This window comes from Sceloporus undulatus, chromosome 4 (genome assembly GCF_019175285.1).
Source record: "Sceloporus undulatus isolate JIND9_A2432 ecotype Alabama chromosome 4, SceUnd_v1.1, whole genome shotgun sequence".
NCBI classification, from domain to species: Eukaryota; Metazoa; Chordata; class Lepidosauria; order Squamata; family Phrynosomatidae; genus Sceloporus; species Sceloporus undulatus.
In genome coordinates this window covers 47,863,970-47,884,626 of record NC_056525.1, presented here as the reverse complement: position 1 = coordinate 47,884,626, position 20,657 = coordinate 47,863,970, and the positions used below count along the sequence as shown (strand labels likewise).

Here is a 20,657-nt window from a genome sequence, read left to right as displayed (position 1 = left end):
CTGCTCTTTTAAAGCTCCGTTTTTGGATTGATTCCTATGGGGAAGGGAGGTGAGGGATTTCAGTAAGCCGAGGGACTCAGGAGAGGCGAGCTCCATGGCCCAAGCCTCCCTTTTCCCTCTTTCCTGGGGGCAGCGCCTCTCCCGAGCCGTCCAACCACTGAGTGGCGACGTCATCAGAAGACAGCCCACAAAACTTAATACAGCAAACCGTTCTGAGAACGGTTTCAAGAAAAAGGAATTGCAGTGCGGTAAACTTCCGTTCTGATCACGTTCTGATCACGTTTTGATTTCTAATGCGGTAATATCCGTTCCAGGAACGCTTTCATCATGTGATGATATGGAACGTTCTCAGAACGCAGTGCGATAATCTTCATAGAGTTGGAAGAGACCACAAGGGCCATCCAGTCCATTCAGGAATACACAAAGCACTCCCAACAGGTGGCCACCATCCAGCCTCTGTTTAAAAATCTCCAAAGAAGGAGACTCTATCACTCTCTGAGCGACTGCGTTCCACTGTCAAACAGATCTTATTGCCAGGAAGTTCTTCCTGTGTAATATTTAGGTGGAAGTGTGCCTGGCTGAAACATGAAACATGGATGAAGGAAAAACAAGAAAATTGGTTTATCAAGGTAGGTTTTGAAAAAGTAAATAGATGACCAGGAAGGAATGGAAAGTCTCTTGATCAGTCCAGATAAAGAAGCATGCAGTACAGTTACAGATGAACTGTAAAAATGATAAATCAAAAGATGCCTGAGCAATTTGAAGACAAAGGGGAAGGGACAGGTTGAATGATCTTTTGACAACACCAACAGAAGTTGATGGGTCTGTGATAATAAACATTAACAGAGGCCCCACATGAGAGATTATACTTTTTTTTTAAAAAAAAATTGTTTGTCATGAAGTACAGTGAAACTTTGGGAATAAGTGATACAGTATATATCTTGTATGCAAACAGGGCCCAAATGGCATGAATGCGGAGCATCCTTCTGAAATCCTAGAGAGGCACTGCCACTCAATGCAGACAGTTGTGATCTAAATGGATCAATGGTCTGACTCAGAATAAAGTGGCTTCTTCTGCTAATTCTTGGAAGCTGAATACTTCCATTTTGCTTTGGTATGCAACTTAAACAGGAGTTGGAAATATATTCAGAAATCTAGGCTACAGCTCTCATAGTCCTTGACCGCTGATCATGCTAAATACAGGTGATAGAAGTTCCCCATTTCAAATAAGACCCAGGCACATAGCTAGGCTGGGGCAACTGGGGTACTGCCCCAGGGCCCCCAGCCAAAGGAGGCCCCAAATGGTGGTGCGCCAAAATGGCACCTGCGGTGCATGGTAGGACTTGGGAGCATGCAAACGCTCCACCCTACCGAACCCTACTTTCTGTCCCAGGGTCCCTAAAGGCCTAGCTATGGGCCTGATAAGACCCCATTCATACAGGCCTTTCTAGATCATTTAAGATCCAAAGATCCCCTGACAAAGTCACAGCTATCTTGGAATTTTGTTTTGCTCACTGCCTCTTCCACTATTAATCACTCCAAGTAACTAAGCTGGGAGCTGAACTGAAGGCCATAAATTCATTATAGCATGGATGTGAATGCGCTCAGTCTTGACTCAGGGTGCTTCCAAAGAGATGGTGCTGAGTAGTGTTGCCAATCACCCTCGAAGGAAATTCCCTGATTGGCTTCCCAGATTGCCCCCCAAATTTCCCAGAATGGGGACGGGACTTCAGGTATGTCTGGCGGTTTTTTTTTTTTTGGCTGGAAGGTATTTTTGGCCAGGTTTTTTGGGTGGGAAGCTTGAATTTCCCTGAAGGCTGAATTTCCCAGAATTTTCCCGGAAATTTGGCAATCCCGGAAATGACATGGGAAAACTTTAAAATTTCTGGATAAAATCTTGGAAATTGGCAACACTGGTCCTGAGCATTACTAGTCAAAAGACATTGTGCAGCTACTGCATCTTTTCCTCCTTAAAAGGGCAGGGAGAAGAAGGACTAGTGGGAAAACATGGGAGAGTTACAAGTGGAAGACAAATATATCTACTCCTGCCACTACTGCCACGATGGAGCCAGTGATAAAATTCATCTTGGGTCAAAAATTATCCCAGGAATAAAGGGCCTTTCTTTTTTCAGCTGTACAATAACTAGCCAGATAAAACTGAGAGATTGCTTTCTGTGCACTGGAGAAATAACTTAGATTTAAACGGGTTTAGGTTTAAACAGAGAGCCAGCATGGTCTAGTGGTTTCAAGTCTGGACTAGAACTCTGGGAGAACATGGTTCAAATCCCCTCTCAGTCACTGAAACCCACTGAAACATTCTCTCAGCTTCAGAGATCAGTGACAAACCCCCTCTCAATAGATTTATGTGGAAGTGAGCCTGGCTGAAAGATGAAATATGTATGAAGGAAAAATAAGAACATTAGTGTATCAAAGTACAAGTTTTGAAAAAGTGAGTAGATGACTGGGAAGGAATGGAAAGTCTCTTGATCAGTTCAGATAATGAAGTATGCAGTACAGCTACAGACTAACTATAAAAATGATAAATCTATAGATGTCTGAGCATTTTGAAGACAAAGGGGGAATGGGCAGGTTGAATGATCTTTTGAGAACACCAATTTACCAGCCTGTCATAGGATTATTTTAAGGTGAGAAAAGTCTCCAAGGAACATAGCAGCAAAAGCTAGTAGAGACCTGGAATAACAGTTACTGTGCATTCTTTTACAGGACAGTAATGGTAAGAAGCTGCTGCCCCGAAGTGCCCTGTCCCAGGAAGTGTGTACCTACAAGGATATGGTGTACAGGACCGTGATGATCCCTGGCTGTCAGTACCATGCTGTCTCCTATTACACCTATCCTGTGGCAATGAGCTGCAAGTGTGGGAAATGCAATACCGACTATAGTGATTGCATCCAAGAGGCAAGCCACACTGGTTATTGCACTGTCTCCTAGAAGCTACATAAGCCACAAAATCCTAGAAAGTCCTTTGCCTCTCCCCACTCCCCATTTTTCTCACACAGCTCATGACACATAGCAAATTATTGGCAGCCAAGAATAAAATAGGCAGCACATCGAATATTGTTCTGTCAAGTTATTTTCCAAAATGAAACAAAATTGGCTCCTTTTTTCCTTTTTGAGGATTCACAGACAGAAAAATAAGTTGTAATAGCAAATGCATGCAGCAGTTTTGTAATTTTGCATGTATGCCTATGTATTTTCAAAGGAGAACATAGCTGCAAAATCATGCAATTTGCATTTTCTTAGGGAAAGATACTCAACCCTGTGGATTTGTTCCAGTGGATTAACTCTTCCTTTCCACAGAGAAAGAGAAAAGAGTAAGGAGATAGTTCTGTCCCTTCTTTTCTTCCCTTAATTGGAGAGCCCCAAAGTCATAATGATACATCTGCAAAAATAAAAAGGCCATATCAGTGTGCTTTATGCCATTGCTTGGTTGTAAACATCACCAGCACATCAAAGAGTAATAATGATGGCAACCAAGACTGTTGTGATATTAAGATGGCATCATGAGCACTTGTAGCCAAGTCAATATTTCCACTAATGCAACTTGCTAGTGAGAGCTCATGCAATATACAGTAATAAATTAGTTCATCTCAAGATGTCTCTGTGCACTTAGTTTTCTTTGGTACAAGGAGAAATATGACTATCTAATAAAGAGCTAGCATTTGCTTAAAGAATGCCACTTGTGTTCATTTGGGAGAGATCCTCAGCTTTCTGGGAAAGCTGGTGAAGAATTGTATGATATTGCAGATGTCTTGGCACAAGAAAGCCTTCCTAACACAGTGGCAGGAATGTGTGGCCAATTTATCCAAGGTGTTCTGTGGATGATAGACAAGTTGGATAATCATGTATCTGCAGAGCCTTAGACTTCTATCTTCCCAAAATATGTTTCATTACTATGCTTGAGGTGAAGCATATGCAGTAAATTCACTCCCAGTTATTTCAGTAGGATGGAATTAAAAGAAACCAGCTCAAAATCTGGCAAAAGCATAACCACCGGTCCCACACTAGACATTATGAGTTAATGGGACTTGAGCTTATTTTATGATATACACTGCCCTTATTCATTGGTGAGTAGGATTACTTTGCACAATCATCAAAATCCAGCCATTACTGCTGGCATAACTTCTGAACACAGTAGTAAGTTCAAATGATCCTTCCTACAAAGTGAACTCAATAAAGGGCTTAGTTTATACTGTTGCTTGGGAGTGCAAGACAAAAAAATACCCGTGATACATTACTTAAGGTTCCAGTTTGTTGTTCCTGGAATAATACAGGGTCTACAGACACTGACTTGATGTGCATCTGGATGCAAAAGAGGAAGGATGTACTGTATTTATACCTACCAGAATGTTTTTCTGTTGGACACTCATAAGGATGTTCTTAAATTCAAGACCAGGAGCAAAAACTCTGTGATTTGTATTCTTGTGATTTTGCTTCTGTCGGAAAGTTTGCAGAAAAGTAATCTGAAAAGACTTCTTTGTGTATTTTAAGTCCTAGACCATTTCACTTTCTTTTAGATTGTTTGCTCTTGTCTATAGAATCTTCTTCTTTTTGTAGCCAAGGGTCTGTAGGGGAATTTTATTATTATTGTTAGCTCAAATATTGCAAGAGGGGCTGGCTACAAGAGTCCACCGAGATCGCCCTCCCGATGTGTATATGGAGTAGAACAGGGGATCCCAATAAATAGAGCTGAGACAGACTTCTAGAATTAATAACCAATTTATTTATAAGGGGAAAAACACATGCAATTCACTAGCATACACACACACATACAAGGCTCAGGAAAAGCATAGGTTAGCATGGAATAGGATTTTAGGCATCACTGGGGTGATACGTACCAGAATGTAGACTCCCTCCAGGAATCCAAATGGAATATGATGAGGATGGCATGAGGCTCAGCCATGGAATGACTGGCCAGGAATCAGGAGCCAGGAGCCAGGTCAGGGTTCAGGGGGACAGAGCTTCCCCCTGAAATCCAGACTGGCCCAGTGAACAGGCAAATCTGATGATATTTATAGGCAAAATCTTGCCTCTGGCAAAGGTGCTTGATGGTGAGAACAAAGGTGTTTAATTACTTGCTTTTCACCTGGATGTCCCTGTCTGATTGTCTTAGTGGTCTTAAGCTGCTCGGACAACAGACCTGGGGAGGGGGCAAGAGCCTCAGGGAAGGCAAATATTTGCTCTTCCTGGTCCTATGATAATCCCTTCATGCGACTTCCCAGACCTTCTAAGATGTTAATGTGGCTGTTCCCCTAGGGGAGGTGTACATGTCCTATCGCCTTGCCAGTAATGGCGGACAGGCTAGGAGTCTGGCCAGGGGTCATCCAAGGGTTATCATTTATACCAAAATTTATATATGGAGCAGCATGGGTAACATTTTGGTCTTGCTATCAGTTTTCAAAACCTTAACATGGGATAGTGAAGTATGGGGAATCTCTGCTGTAATCAGCTCATGCCATTTCACATAAGTCTTTGGAACAATATGCTTGCAGATTGGCTGGCATTCTGTTAGTGGCATACACAGGTATAAGTCCACCTTGCACATGTCTGTTTTTGGGAATTGTAAAGGTTGGTATTATTGACCAAAGCCTCTGCTGGACTGTTTAACTCAGTGGTCCCCAAAGTATTTTCAGCCACTGCTCCCTTGTCTTGGGCAACGACCCTAGTGCCCCCCCTTCTCCTGCATGCATATTTCTTGTTATTAGTGTTCTACTGCAATTTCAAAGTAACCAATCTCAGTTGCTTTCTACCTGGTCACTCAGGGAGCAATTGAACAGATAGCTGAATAGCAACCAAGGAGCCTCTCACTCATGCCATCCTTCCAGCAAAGGCCAGTGGGGGCTAAAGGCCTCTTAGCTGCTGCTCAGCTGCTGTTCCCAAGGTGACTAAGTGAAAAGAGAGAAGCTTCTCCTTGATGAGGAAAGACTCTAAAACATTTTTCATTGGGGCAGAGGGGTGCAGCTGGTGTGTGTGCTGTGCTGAGTTAAGCTTCACAGGTTTCCCAACCATCACTGCCACCACCAGTGAAAAATGTAGTTCAGTGATCTTGTGTGGGCAAAGTGTAGGAGACACTACCACATGAAAAGATCAGTGAGGCTGTCTCGTGGTTTTAAGGAACACTAAGAAGAAATTTAATGCAACCTTCATCCCTACCATGGTCCCAAAGGCTGCTGGTTCCTTCATTCCTTCACACCAATACTTTGACTGACAGATCCCTGCTGCCCTCTTTCCCCTCCCTAGGGGGAGTACCGTCCACTTTGGGAATTACTGGTTTAACCTCTACAGCACTGCCCCCCCATCCCGTTGTTCCACATTTGGTGGAGAGCAGATGGTAGTGAGGAAAGGCCTTTGTCCTCAGACATACAATGATCACATCCTCAGACCTCTGGAAGACTCTGGCAGACTTCAGCAGGTGATGTTGTGTTTGGCTAAGGGGACATGGCTGGATGCTTCTCCATTCACCCTGTTCTCCACCAGCCACAGAATGACTATGGGGAGGGTGAGCTGCAGTAGCTAAATTGTGAGTCTGAGGGGGTGCTGAGTATGATGTGGTGTAGTTCTGCATGTAATAATAATAATAATAAATTTCATTTGTATACTGCTTTTCCAAAGATCAAAGCGGTTTACAGTCGATAAAACCAAGTACAACACACCTCATAAAAATCCATATTACAAATATACAATATATAACACTAAAAACTACAACACAATCATTCAAAGGGTAAAGCAGAGAATCAATGGCAACAGAATACACAGCTTCATTCTTCAGGGGGGAAGGCTTGACAAAAGAACTATTACACCATGTGGTGCCATGAGATTTCATCCATTGAGTTTCATGGTATGACAGGAAGTAAGAAACACTTCTTCAATCTGTTGGGCTCTTGCTAAGTACAGTAACAATAAGTGCTAATGGTTGCTTAATAGACTTTCAGTGAATAAGCTGGATCTTTCAAAAGTTTGGCTCTATTTGAACTGATCAAGCAAGTTACTTATGGATTTTTTTCAGAATGTAAAGAGGATACAGATAGCCTGTATGGTGCAGTGGTCTGAAAATTGGAGTAGGATGATAGAGATTAAAATTCCAATCCTCCTTCAGATAGGGAAGCCCATTAGGTGACCTTGGGCAAGCAAACTCTCACCGTAAATAGAAGGCAAAGGCAAACCTCTGACTAAATGTTACCAAGAAAATACAAAGTGGGTAACTGTATGTTGGAGACATTTTCAAGGAACATAACAACTAAGGTTAAGAAAATAGATCCTACCTGCATCCAGCCCAAGTCCTGAATAAGAACATAAATGGCAAAGAACATTTCACACAGGCTCAGTAAAGAAAACACACACAAGTAGATTGTTGTTATACCAATCTGAGCCTTTTTATTGTGGCAGGGTAAGGACAGAAGTGTGAACAATTTAAGATGTCCTCCAAAACCAGCTTAAAATTTTTCACAAAATATCATGTCTATAGTTGAAGACAGCCTCTCAGATGAGTCCAGTAACAGAAAATTCTATAGTTCATTATGAACAGTAAAAGCTATAATAAAACTTAGGTACAATAGCCAAAAAAAGAAAAAAAAAAGAAAGAAAGAAAAGAAAAACTGCTTAGCAGTGTGGCTGAATAACACATAGTGTTAAACAGCAAGATACACCTTTCAACTCTCAGCAGAACTACTGTATAATATGTTCTGAAGAACATCTGAGAATCTTTGGACTGGTAGCTCTTTATATCTGAACTTTGCATATGCAAAACTTTTGGAGTGGCTACCTAGTTGTCTTTGCATATAATATATGTGTTGTTTTATGTTGCTCTGTGTTTAGCAGTCACCACAGGAACCAAATTCTTTACACTACATAAAGTCATAAAAATATATGTATAAAAATTACAAAGCTTGTTCCCTTGTTTACCTTTGGTAAGTAAAACAGCACAGATAATTTTATTCAATAATATTATAGTATATTATTAGCTATATAATATAGCTGAAAAGACTGCAAGCAGGATGGACTGATTGCATTTGTAGAACCCCAGTCACAACTGTCCAGTTTGTTTCTCAACGATTCCAAAAGATTTGGCCCAAAAAAACTGGTCAGCATTTTTCTTCTTGCTCCATTTATAAATAAATAAAAAATCCCCACTCACCCTCATGGCTAGGCTCAATAAGAAGCCACTGATATTTCATGCTCAGAGGCATCAGTCTTTCAGCGCCAAAGCTGGAAGACATGGTTCTACTTTACATTTACAAATATCTGCCCTTATATCACAACTTTGACTAAAATCCCAAGAAAAGAGGAACAAATGCTATTGCTAGAAAACTGTCTAGCCTAGGCATGTAGCCTGCAAAATCTGGCAACACAGGCATAGCAGTTTTAGCTTTGTGTCCAAATTTCTGAGGAAAAAAAATGCTTGTAAATCAATCTGAGCTGCCATAGTTTTCTTCTGGTTGTAACTGGTCATTCTTGTGGAGCTATTCAAGGAGATCCAATGAATGAAAATAAGTCTATGGTGAAAGTCTTCTGTATTGGCATAGATCAATAAGAAATTCTCCAACGCCAATAAAGTAAATAACCTGGGCTATACCAAAAAGAGGTGCAATGACTAGTGCTCTGCAACCAGCCCCCTTCAGAAAAGCTGAGGGACCCTCCTTTATCCATATCTTCCTGTGAGAATGAAACAGAAAGAGAAAAAATCCAATATATATAGAGTTACAAAATTGTGCAATGAAGATATTACAAATAATTTCAGCATTACTATGTCTATCTCAAATATTGTTTCAGATACAGGTTGAGTATCCCTTGTCCATATAACTTGGGTCCAGGAGTGTTTTGGAAGATGGGATTTTTTTCAGATTTTGGAATACAGCAAAGTACATAACTGTACCATATTTGTGAGGCTAGAAAGAAAAAAGGATTGGATTCCAGCCGTTTCACAGACCCTCAGTCTCTCTGCAACCTCACATCATTTTGCCACTAGCTGCGTGCCTCTGTTTCTAAGGCAGTAGGTGCTTCTGTCTGTTTGTCTTTCTCCAATCTAACATTTTGTTCATTCGCTACTTATGTTCTGAATGATACACTAGACTGGAGAGAGACTGAGGATCTAAGTGACGAACGGAGTGTCACAACTGCCATTCCAAAGGAAGAAGCAGGTGGCTGGCAGAAAAACGTTTTAGCTTTGGGACATTTTCAGATTTCCGAATTGAGGGTGCTCAACCTGTATGCCCTTGCCAAAAGACTGAACAAGCAATTCCCCTCCTGAAGCTGAAACTGATTTTATCCAATAAAAATAAAAATAAGTCTGGTGACAATTCCAGCATGTTTACAACCAATTCAGACTTTAATCACTCCATGTAAAAGCTGATGAAAATTGTTTTCATATGGCAACACTTTAGCCCACAACCATTTGACAGCTGCTTCCTATGATATTGGGCTTAACTACATGCAGGCTTTTCATGGCAATGCTGCACATTCTTCATTAAATCACATGGAAAATAATTTTCAAATGTTGCAGCTTTAGGCTCAAGGACAATGATTTTCTCTTAATTTTACCAGAGTTCATAGACATCTGTATATGACTGATAGGTGCTTGGGGCAGTTACATTAGTCTGTCTGAAGATCATGTCAAAGGGCCTAACATGAATGTGTAAAAGTACTTTAATGTCTTCCCATACAGCATACTTCTTCCACATGTAACATACTAAATCTGCTTATACAGTCATGTTGAATGGTCAAGTAATTAACAGTACAATGAGACTTTTTATCTTTTACCTTGCACAATCAATAATGCCCTTATAGCTTTCCTCATTTCTTCCCATTGACTGAAGGCGAGTCTTTATAACTACAAAACAGAAGTAGTGATAGTTTAGAAGAATAATGCAAGCAACTTTCAGAACGCATGCTTGCAACACACTGCACCTCCTTCTTACAACTAAACTGATGTGTTATACTGGAACATTATTTGCAGAAAAGCCCACAATAGGTAAAAACAAATTCCAAGAATTCATAAAGATTATTATGTCCTTTTACTACTGTATAGATGAGGACAAATTACTGAGAATGGTGTGGACATATAACATCTCTTACCATCACAAGGATTGACGGACACAGCTGCCACTGAGCCAGCCATGCAACCAGCAAGAAAAGAACGAAAGAAAGGTGATCTCTGCTCCGTAGAATCCTGTTCTGCTTTGTTCAGATGGGCAAACAGTGGGAAATAGATGACAGAGAATGGGACATCCCTAGAAAACAAACATAATTCCATTTTCAAAATGTTGTATGAAAAACTGTTCTGGGAATAAAAAGGCAAGGAAGATGCATCATCCTTACCTCAGCAAAGTGGCTCCAAGACCCTTATAGAGTCCTTTAATACCCTGGGTGTGCAGAAGTTCAGTGGCTATCTGGGTAGCTGATATCCTCCTTGGAAGCACCACAGGTCCTACATTGTAGGCTCTAGTTTGAACAGAGCTGACATATACAAGCTTGCATCCAGGTGCAGAACAAGGAACCCTGCTCACAAGCTGCTGAGATGCTAGAATGAGAATAGAAAATGCATCAAGGTCATCAAATTTCTAAAAATTCTGATTTGGCCTTCCTTCACCACAGACAAATTTCAAAAAGTATGAACTTTAGAAATCACTCCTTTTGTTATCACAAGCATAAGGATTTCACTTAAACATAAAACCTCTTTGGTCATTCTAAGGTTATAATCTCATGGACCAAGAGAGTAGGACCATACCTGTTTATTTTTGACTATTTACTAGTGTGAGGTAATGACTGAAGAGTGCAGCCTCTTTTACAAACTCAGGCTCCCCTGTGATCTGAAAACCTGGGCAATCAGTGTTTCAAAAAACAAAACAAAAACCCAGGAGAATGGAGGAGGCAATGTTTTTTCAGACCTTTTTGGATGTGGATAGCAGAGGGCAAAGTTGGCAAATATGGACTAACAGTTGTGAGTGGGCTCTGCTACTGCAATTCCTATTATGTAAATAGCTGTACAATACTCACTTTTCTATCACCACCATCCTTACCAGACTAGTTACAGATGATGGTGAGAGAATATAGTATCAATATCCAGAGTCACCATTGATACAGACAATATCAGAAACTAACTTTTCAGTGTTTAAGTTTTAAGCTGATTTTACTAATGAATCTTTTGTTTTTTTGTGTCAGCAAGTAGCTGCATATCTTTCACTAGTTTCCTGACTAACCAGTTAAAGCAAGTCATATATATTCTATGGCCTGTTACAGACTGCCAAAATAAAGCTGCTTCGGGTCTCTTTGGAGGTATGCTGTTTAAATGATGCATGGGTCCTAAGAGTCCAGAAGTCACGCCAAAGCCACACTCCATTCCTAAGCACTGGAGTGCAGCTTTGGTGCAGCTGCTGGATTCTTAGGGTGCATGTATCATTTAAACAGCATACCTCCAAAGAGACCCGAAGCAGCTTTATTTTGGCAGTCTGTAACAGGCCTATGATTTTATATACTGGGTCTAGACAAAATTAATTTATTCTCTACCCTTGGTTAGAAGCCAGCAACTTATTACTAATGTGTCCCAAACCTAAGCCAAAATTTACATTTTTCTTTAACTCACTATTATTCATGAGTCTTACAATGTACAAATACCTAAGAACCTGTTCTTAGCGAGGCGTATAAAATACAGAGAAAAGCAGGACATATTATTACCTAGCCTCCCAGCATCTTGTAACTGGATTTTCAGCATTTCCATAGGAGTGGTGATAATAACCTGGCAAATTCCAGCACCACAACCTGCCATCATCTCCTTTGATAATGACAGTGCTACACTGTAATAAAAAGTCAGAATATTTATTATTATGAATGTTACAACCATATTTTTCACAAATAAACAAGGCAAATATACATAGTTCTTAAATGGCTTCCCCTTACAAATTATTCATATGAAAGTCATATTTTTTGTAAAAAAAAAAAAGCACACCAAAACAATAATAAATAGTATATGAATTGAAAAATAAAAGTACTCCAACATGCAAAACCAGAATGAAGAATAGGTGTTTAATGAACATACAGAAGTTATCTCCAGGGAAGCAAGGGACTTAATGAATCAAACAGAACTGAATGAATTATGGCCACAGGAAGCAAAGAGCTCCTTCTCGTCCGTATATCAATTTAATCTAAGTATTATTTGTCACTCCATGTTCTGTATCTCTTCTCCCCCTTCTGTTTCCCGCTTCAATGGGTGTTTTATGACTGATGCAGATCTGCTAATGCTGAAGATTGGGGGGTGGGGAGAATGTAGGTGATTTTTGCCAATCCTTGCAGTACAAGATGATTTAAATAATATTTTACTAAGCAGTCTTAATGGAGGGGTGTCCCTGCTTATGTGTTTATAGATGTACACACCAACTTATAATATGCAATAGTAAATTTTTGCAAAATACAGTATTTGAAATGAACTTTAATGGTAGTGATGATTAAGGTAGGAGAAAATTTTGAGCTGAAGCAGAAACAGGTACTAATGAGTGTGCATAATAATAGTTTAAGAAATTAGTAACATTGTATGCCACCTTGCAACAAAATATGCTATTGCTCATATTTTTTCCAAGGCAATCATGAACATATTCAAGGAGATCTGTACTATTTGTTGCATTCATAAGGTTTTATTTTTTAATTGCATCCTTATCTAGGAATGGTATATATAAATAAATCAAATACACAAAAGATTACAAGACTTTAAACAACTGTAAAGTCTGAACACAGACTTTTAACTTACGTAAGATATAAATGAGACTGCTCTAGCATCTCAAGTAACATACCCTTCCTTGGCAAGAAGGTGCCTAAAATAGTCATTAGCAGCCAGTTTGATAGCCTTCTCTGGTGTTACAAGGGTCAGATTTACTGCTGCACCTAAAAATAAACATAGTTACATTTAACTGAAATGCAAAGAATGTTTTAAAATATTGAACATAATCGGTGGCGATCCAGGTACTGATTAGGTGAAAGAAATGACAGAAAAAGGCTATTGATGCAATCACAACGAGAGGGAAACCTCAGTGATGCATTAGAAATATGCTGATGTTCAACACACTTCAGGTCAATGACTCTTGTTAAAGGGGCACTATAAAACCTGTACATAATTCATTTAATGGGACAATTTAAAAACATTTAAAATATTGCAATTTTTAATAATTTAAATGCATCACAAAAACAAACCTCAAAATATGAAATAACACAGTTCTAAGAAATATTTTGATTATAACTTTTTTTGGTCATTTAGTTTAGCAGTAACTCACATTACAATGTTTGGCTTACTGCAAAGGGTCACATTTATTTTGTGCATGTACATGCCTTCAAGTTACCAGCTGCTTTATGGCAACCCCATACATTTCATAATGGTTTCATAGGAAAAGAATACTAGAGGTGTTTCAGTTCCTTCCTCTGAAATATAATTTAACATATTTGTTGGCTGTCTCCCATCCAAGTACTAACCAGCGGTGATCCTATTTAGCTTAAAAGATCAGATGGGATCAGATTGGGAACTGCTGCCTTTAGGGCAGAGGTTCCCAAACTTTGGTCTTCCAGGTGTTTTGGACTTCAGTTCCCAGAAGGCCCAGCCAGTTTGTCCCACAGTCAAGAATTCTGGAAGCTGAGGTCCAAAACATCCAGTTTTGGGAACCAGTGCCTTAAGGCATTTATATAACACATCTATTACTTCACATCAACTACTACGAAGAAAGTGACTGCAGAATTGTAACCTTAGAAACAAAAGTAAAAGTTCATTACACACTTGCACAGGTATATGCTACTGAGTTCAATATGAATTTTTCCATCATTAGGATGTGTTGCAGGCTAGTGTTGTTGCTGTGTCTCTTCCAGTCATTTTTTACTTAGGGTGAACATAAGATGAACCTATCATAAGGCTTTCTTGGCAAGTTTCTTCAAAGGGGGCCTGCCATTGCCATCCTCTGAGGCTAAGAGTGTGACTTGTCCAAGGTCACCCATACTACCCTCCAAAAAAAAAATAATTCCTCCAAAGTTTACCAATAGGTAAAGGACATCCCTTTGGTGTGATTGTCTAGTCGTATCCGACTGTAGGGGACAGTGCTCATCTCTGTTGGTAAGCTGAGGGAGCCAGCATTGTCAAAGATGACTTCGGGGTCATGTGGCCAGCATGACTGAATGCCGAGGCGCATGGAGCACTGTAACCTTACCACCAAAGTAGTACCTATTTATCTACTTGCAGTGTTACATGCTTTTAAACAGCTAGGTTGGCAGAAACTGGGATTAGTGACAGGAACTCACTCCATTGCATGGCAATTGAGTCTCAACATGCTGATCTTGTGACCATCAGAGTCAGCGTCTTAACCGCTAAGCCACTGTATCTCACAAAGTTTACATCCATTTCTGCAAACCGTATGGGGAGGAATAAGGTACAGAGCAAGTGAGCTATGGCTCTTTAAGATTTCTGGGAGCAATACTTCTCCTTTTGCAATCTGATTTTTTTTTTTAGGGGAAGTGGATCTGCAGCCTGCAAATCAGGCACGAGAGCATGTGGTCTATGTGCTGCTTATCCTTGCTTTAGCTACAACTTCTATCATATGGGAATTGTTCATCTGCAAGATGATCCCATGCCGTTGCTTGCTTTATCTGAATGATTCAGCCCTGCAGGTAGGGCTGATCACACATCTCTCTCACAATATCAGCAGTCCTGATTGTAAACTGGAAAGACATGGAACCTAGAGAGTGTACCAGAACATAAACTTCACAGTGAGACATTATATTCTTGTATTTCAGAGTTAAATCTCTGAGCTCTGAAGAGCACACTACTAAGCATATTTACAGTACTTAGAAATAATTTAGAGAAATGAACTGGTTTGTTAACCGGGAAGTAGATTTAAGACTACAGATAAAATCTCTGACTTTGAAAATGAAAGATGTTACAATCAAAATGAGTATCATCATGAAGTCATGTTACTGAGTTGGGCATAGCCAAGTAGGAAGCATGAAAAAAAAGACTTACCTCTATACATACCAAGACAGCCTTCTGAACGTAACGTTTTGATTAGACAGTCAAACCTGAAGATGCACAATCAACACACTATGAATTTCTGGACCAATATTACATTTACATTAATTATATATTTTTCACAAACATAAAGGGAAAATAAAACATTACCTTGTTACAGCAGATGAAACACAACACATCATCCTGAATTTTATCATTCCCAGACATCAAAAGTAAGACTCATTTTCTATCCAACCAGTTATTTATTTGACATCCCAACCATCCATACAGAATATTTCTTATCATAACAGTAATGCCACCTCATTTTATAGAAACATTCCATTATAATGGAACACTGATACTCTATTTTTCCAGCTTCTATATGTATCTACATCTATAGGTATTTACAAAAGGTGAAAGATTCAAACATAATAGACAAGTAACAGAGACCCCCAAGAGCCACACAACCATAAACAATTTGAACTAAATTCTAAATTACTGAGTGAACCAGGTGTGGAAAAAAGAAAAGAAAATAATAACATCCTTGAGAATACATATATTCTATAAAGGGGGTTTCTTATTAGAAAATAATCTCTGACACAATCGTTATCAGTTTGGATTTTTCATTTCTAAAAACCACTTACATGTTTTTGTAAACTTGGTGTCTACCTCTTTGATTCTGTAACCTGGTTTTAACCAGATCAATTGGAAATATACAAGTAACTCCAACAATCCCTGCAACTCCTCCATTGATGAGTTTAGCAGGCAAACTGAAAAAAAGAAAAAAATACAATTAAATCATATGGAAATAAGGCAAAAAAAATCAGAATTATTCTGAGTCGTGCAGAAATTCAACTTTGTCGTGTGACAAACCCCCTTTCCCTTGAGAACTGTCACTGCCTCCTTGCTCATTTAGCATCCCTGTAATTCAGCTGTTAAAATTGCTTCTAAGTAGTATTCATTTTATTTTGAAAGACATTTCTAAATCATCCTTCACTCTGGTGAATACCAGGACATGTTACAACTATAATTAGATATGGGAAATGATACATTGTTTAATATTTGTATATCCTGTAAACCCACTGTATACCTCATTGAGAGACATCTTTGGGTTCATCATATGAACAACAATTACCTAACATTTATAGCTCACTGTCTCAATGGACCCCCACCTTCATAAAAACACAGTTCTGAACCATCAGAGATTCACATGTTAAAATGTTGTTAGCTTCTAGTTAATTTTTTTAAGCCTCCAATCCTGTAATTACTTTAATTACTTCAAAACACCCCTTCACATTTTACTGTTCTGTTTCATCAGGATTTAACACACCCTTTAATGTGTTTAATTTATAACATTTCTTGTCTACTTTGATCTCCAAATCTACAGTATGATTTCCACTATCTGAACTGAGGCTCGCTATAGGTTAAATCCCATGTTATTAACTAGAAGAGACTCACTGAAATCAATGACACTTACATAAGTGAAGTTTATCAAAATCCATTCATTGGATCTAATTTTTTGGGATTTGGATTACATTTAACCCTATACTTTTAAAATCTTGCTCCAGGCACATACCTAATTTGTTTCTCAGCCATCTTCTTTAGGCTCACAAAGGGAGAAGTGTTCCAAGTTCTTTTTGGTCAGAAAATATAACAAGCTGCCAGTGGTGAGAAGTTGGTTCTTTGAAGAGACAATTCTGTCTAATCTCTGTGGAGTGAAATGAAGCTTTAAAACCCATCTGCTGTTCTATATATAACCCACAACTGTCTCATTGGCTGTTTGAATATACAAGAATTTAAAAAAGTTGACAGCTTCTCAAATTCAGTATGACAAGTCAGAATACCCTTAGCACTACTATTACACTAAGTGTCATCATCTGTTAATAATATCTAGATGATTAATTTATGCCATAAGAAAAAAGGCAACTGAGAACTACTACAGTGGTAACAGTAATCTCCAGGATTTGGTTCCAGCTCCCCCCCTCCCATACCAAAATTCATGGATGCTCAAGTCCCATGATATACAATGGTGTAGTAAAATGGTATGCCTCAAATAAAATGGTAAAATCAAGGTTTGCTTTTGGGATTTTTAAAAATATATATTTTCAAGGCTGTGAGTGTTGAATCAGTGGATGCAGCATCTATGGATACAGAGGGCCAACTGTAATTTTGATGTGGAACTATAATTTGCTTTGTGGCTCATGGAAGATGGTTATGGGATACTGTCTGCCTTCACTATATTAGTTGGGATCCCTCAGTTTTAGGGAGCTGGAGGTAGTGCTTTGAAGTATGGGGCAGGAAATTCTGCTTCTGCTACCAGTCCTGTTACAAATTGTTAATTAGACATTTCTAAATTATATCCAACTCTACATTTTTAAACTATATTTTTCCATGAGCACACACGAACCCCACAGAGGTTGCAATCCAATGCACAGTTATTAGGGTCATTTACTAAACCCCACACAACTGCAGCACAAGACATTTTGAATAAACATGCTTAGGATTGCATTTGGTGGCTTCAATATGTTTCCCCCCTTCCTTTGCAACAAATGGAGAATTGCTGGCAACACCAACTGGTCAGATCAGTTGTCAGTGAAGAGGAAAACAATGCCTGTAGACTTTTCACAGGTCTATTAATAGTAGATGCCATCCCAGAGTTTATTTTCTTCTAGTTACATTTTATGTACTCTCAATAGTGGAAAATCACTGAAAATGCAGACTATGGACTCGAAATGATGCAATATGTTAGAGTAATGACAAGATCACTGGACTGCCAGGTTAGTCACGGGGAATTTCCTGTGCCCACGATGAGGCACACGCTCATGCTGCTGCGTTAAAGGAGCAAGCCATCAAGAAATGAAGACCAATCCTGGGATAGAGTTTCCACTGCTGGGTGTATTGCACAAAAGATGACATATTATTAGCTTAAAATTTGATGAGGCATGTAGATAGCTGTCTACAGAAAAATGTTAGTGGCAATATTTTCAAAAAGTCCCCTTAAATCTACAGAGTGGCAATGAAATTAGAAAGAAAGCTAGGCTTTCATTCACCCTTATGTTTGCACAAGGCTGGTATAGTTGTCATAAGTGCTCTTGCCTAAGGACAATAATGATAAATGTGGTTTTGTGTGTGTGTGTGTGTGTATATGTGTGTGTGTATGTTGACTTATGGCTAACCCATGAATTTCATATTGTTTTCGTAGGAAGGAATACTCAGAGGTGGTTTTACCAGTTCCTTCTTCTGAAATATAACCTACAGCACCTGATATTTATTGACGGTCTGCCATGCAAGTACTAGCCAGGGCTGACCCTGGTTAGCTTCCAAGATCAGATAAGATCTGGTGCTTTTAGGGCAGTTCTACCTTTTTGATCAATTAATCCAGAAGCTGGAAACAATTTGAAGGCACACGACAACAACCAATTTCCAAATTATTCAAAGACTTAATTGAGATTTACAGTTCAGAATTTGTTAGTCTCAAATTTATTTCAGTTTTCCTGATATCACACCTGCAAAATAATTAAAAAACTTAACAGCATGGCTAAAATAAATAAAATGAAATCCAAACCTGTATCTGTGAAATCCTGAAACTGAGCTACTGAGGATGTTCTGTACTGGTTCTAAGATTTAGTCCTGAGTTGCCAGTTGCTTCACTCTACAGAAACAAGGAATAAAACCACTAATCATATCAAATATACATGGAATCTTATTCCTTGCATTCAAGCATGATGAAAGGAAGAATAATAGCACCAAGGATTAAGGTTGGTAACTTGTTGCTGCAGATCCTTTCTCTGCAGCATTTTATCAGCTGGCTTCCTGCTGGGGCTGCAACTGAGAAGGCTGTGGGTAGGATTGCAGGCAGTAGGTTGGTGTCACTAGACAACACACAATAATGACAACTTGTTCCAGTGCCCCCTGCTGCTGTCTTCAGTATTTCCTAGCACTGGACTGCAGCTGGTGACTCCTGCAACAAACTGCCTGGCAACTCAAAGCCACATACACCCTGAATACCACTCTATAGCTGCCACATTTTCTTGGCAAGTCTCCTGATCTGCATGCCTGGCGATAGTGATACACATAAAAATCCCCACTCCCTATTCTAGCATTTATAGGGCAGGCAAGGCTGCTCAAATTACATTTCTCATGCCATTAGTGTGTCAGAATGTCAATTCAAGTTCAAAATCCTCCCACACCAATGGCACATACTGTATATATAGGTCTGTCCCTGGCTTTCTACTCCAACAAATGCAGCTGACTCAAGTCTACAAAAGCTCATGCTAGTAGCAACTTCTCTCTTTTGGTCAGTCTCCAAAGCTGCTCTAAGATCCCTCTGCAGACTGTTAATAGCACAGCGGTGCAAGTGGTCTGAGTGTTGGACTCTGGAGACCAGGGTTCAAATCCCCACTTGGCCACAAAAACCCTGGGACATGCAAGCACAAATAATAATAATACTAATAATAATAATAAAAAATAATATGTAGAGAGATCTTGTAGCACCATTGATACTGACTGAAAAGACGTTGGCAGCAAGAGCTTTCATAGAATTAAGTCCAAATGCATCTGAGGAAGTAGACTCTTGCTGCCAACTCCTTTCCTTCACAGTGAGTCTCTAAGATGCTTCAAGATCCCTCTACAATCTACATACTGATTCTACAGACTCACCCGGCTATCTCTTTGAATTCTACCAGTTGGCAAAGGATGCATACTGCCCGCTTTTTAAAAACCTTGCAGCGCCCTTTGAGACCAACTGAAAGAAAGAAACTGGCAGCATGAGCTTTTGTAGCCTAAAGTCTACTTCCTCAGCCCCAAATGCATCTGAGGAAGTAGACTCAAAGCCTAGGAAAGCTCCTGCTGCCAATGTCTTTCTTTCAGTGAGTCCCAAAGGTGCTACAAGATCTCTCCACATTCCATATTACTCTGAATAGTAGTAGTAATAATAGTAATAATAACACTAATATGCCTTGGCATAAAAGCAAGAGACACAAAACGGCCCCTCCCTTCGGGGCCACTGCGGAGGATCAACGGTCTTAGGCTTCAAATCCCCTGCTCCCTCCTCACCTCCTGCTTCCCAACGAGGCTCCAGCTCCAAGAAGAACCCTTTCCCTCTGATGATGAGTGATGGATGATAACCTGTCCTCGCTCTCTCTCTCTTTCCCGCCTCCGCCAAAGGCGCCTTCCGATTGGTCAAGACTGCTCCGGCTCGTCCAATGGCGGGCCGGCGCTGGCTCTCCCTCATGGCAGCAGTAGTGAGGAAGGGGCGGTCGGTGCAGCTCTTACTGTGTTTTGACTTCAGCTCCCAGAAGCCTCAGCCATGTTGGCCGATCGTCTGGGATTCTGGGAGCTGAAGTCCAAACCCTCCCTTAAAGTAAAGAGCACAGTTTGAGTTTGGGATGGGAAATCTCGTTTCCTGGAGCTTGCATCCATTGCTCCATGGCCTATTCTCTGGAGCAGCAGAAAACAAGCTTGTTCCCTCCTCAATATGACATCCCTTCAAATACTTAAACAGGGCTATCATATCACCTCTTAACCTTCTTTTCTCCAGGCTGAACGTCCCCAGCTCCCTAAGTCGTTCCTCATAGGGCTTCATGGTTTCCAGACCCTTCACCATTTTAGTCGCCCTCCTTTGGACATGTTCCACTTTCTCCACATCCTTTTTGAATTGTGTTGCCCAGAA

General features: G+C 39.9%; 2 protein-coding genes across 2 annotated transcripts in view; one reads left to right on the top strand and one right to left on the bottom strand.

Moving 5' to 3' along the window:
• The window catches only part of TSHB (thyroid stimulating hormone subunit beta), a 22,429-nt gene extending 19,480 nt beyond the window's left edge, over positions 1 to 2,949 (top strand). Inside the window, exon 3 of the mRNA XM_042465482.1 lies at positions 2,725 to 2,949. Coding sequence (XP_042321416.1) covers positions 2,725 to 2,949 — 225 coding nt within the window. The remainder of the gene's footprint in view (positions 1 to 2,724) is intronic.
• A 4,446-nt stretch (positions 2,950 to 7,395) lies between these two features.
• LOC121928809 (mitochondrial glutamate carrier 1-like) lies at positions 7,396 to 20,119 on the bottom strand. The gene is made up of 11 exons (XM_042464029.1): positions 20,042 to 20,119; positions 18,552 to 18,638; positions 16,563 to 16,694; positions 15,631 to 15,756; positions 15,002 to 15,057; positions 12,798 to 12,888; positions 11,689 to 11,807; positions 10,333 to 10,534; positions 10,090 to 10,244; positions 9,775 to 9,844; positions 7,396 to 8,670 (listed from the first exon to the last, which is right to left on the bottom strand). The coding sequence occupies exons 3-11, from the start codon at positions 16,580 to 16,582 to the stop codon at positions 8,511 to 8,513; spliced, it is 999 nt and encodes a 332-aa protein (XP_042319963.1). The 5' UTR covers positions 16,583 to 16,694; positions 18,552 to 18,638; positions 20,042 to 20,119; the 3' UTR covers positions 7,396 to 8,510.
• Between the last annotated feature and the right edge of the window lie 538 nt (positions 20,120 to 20,657).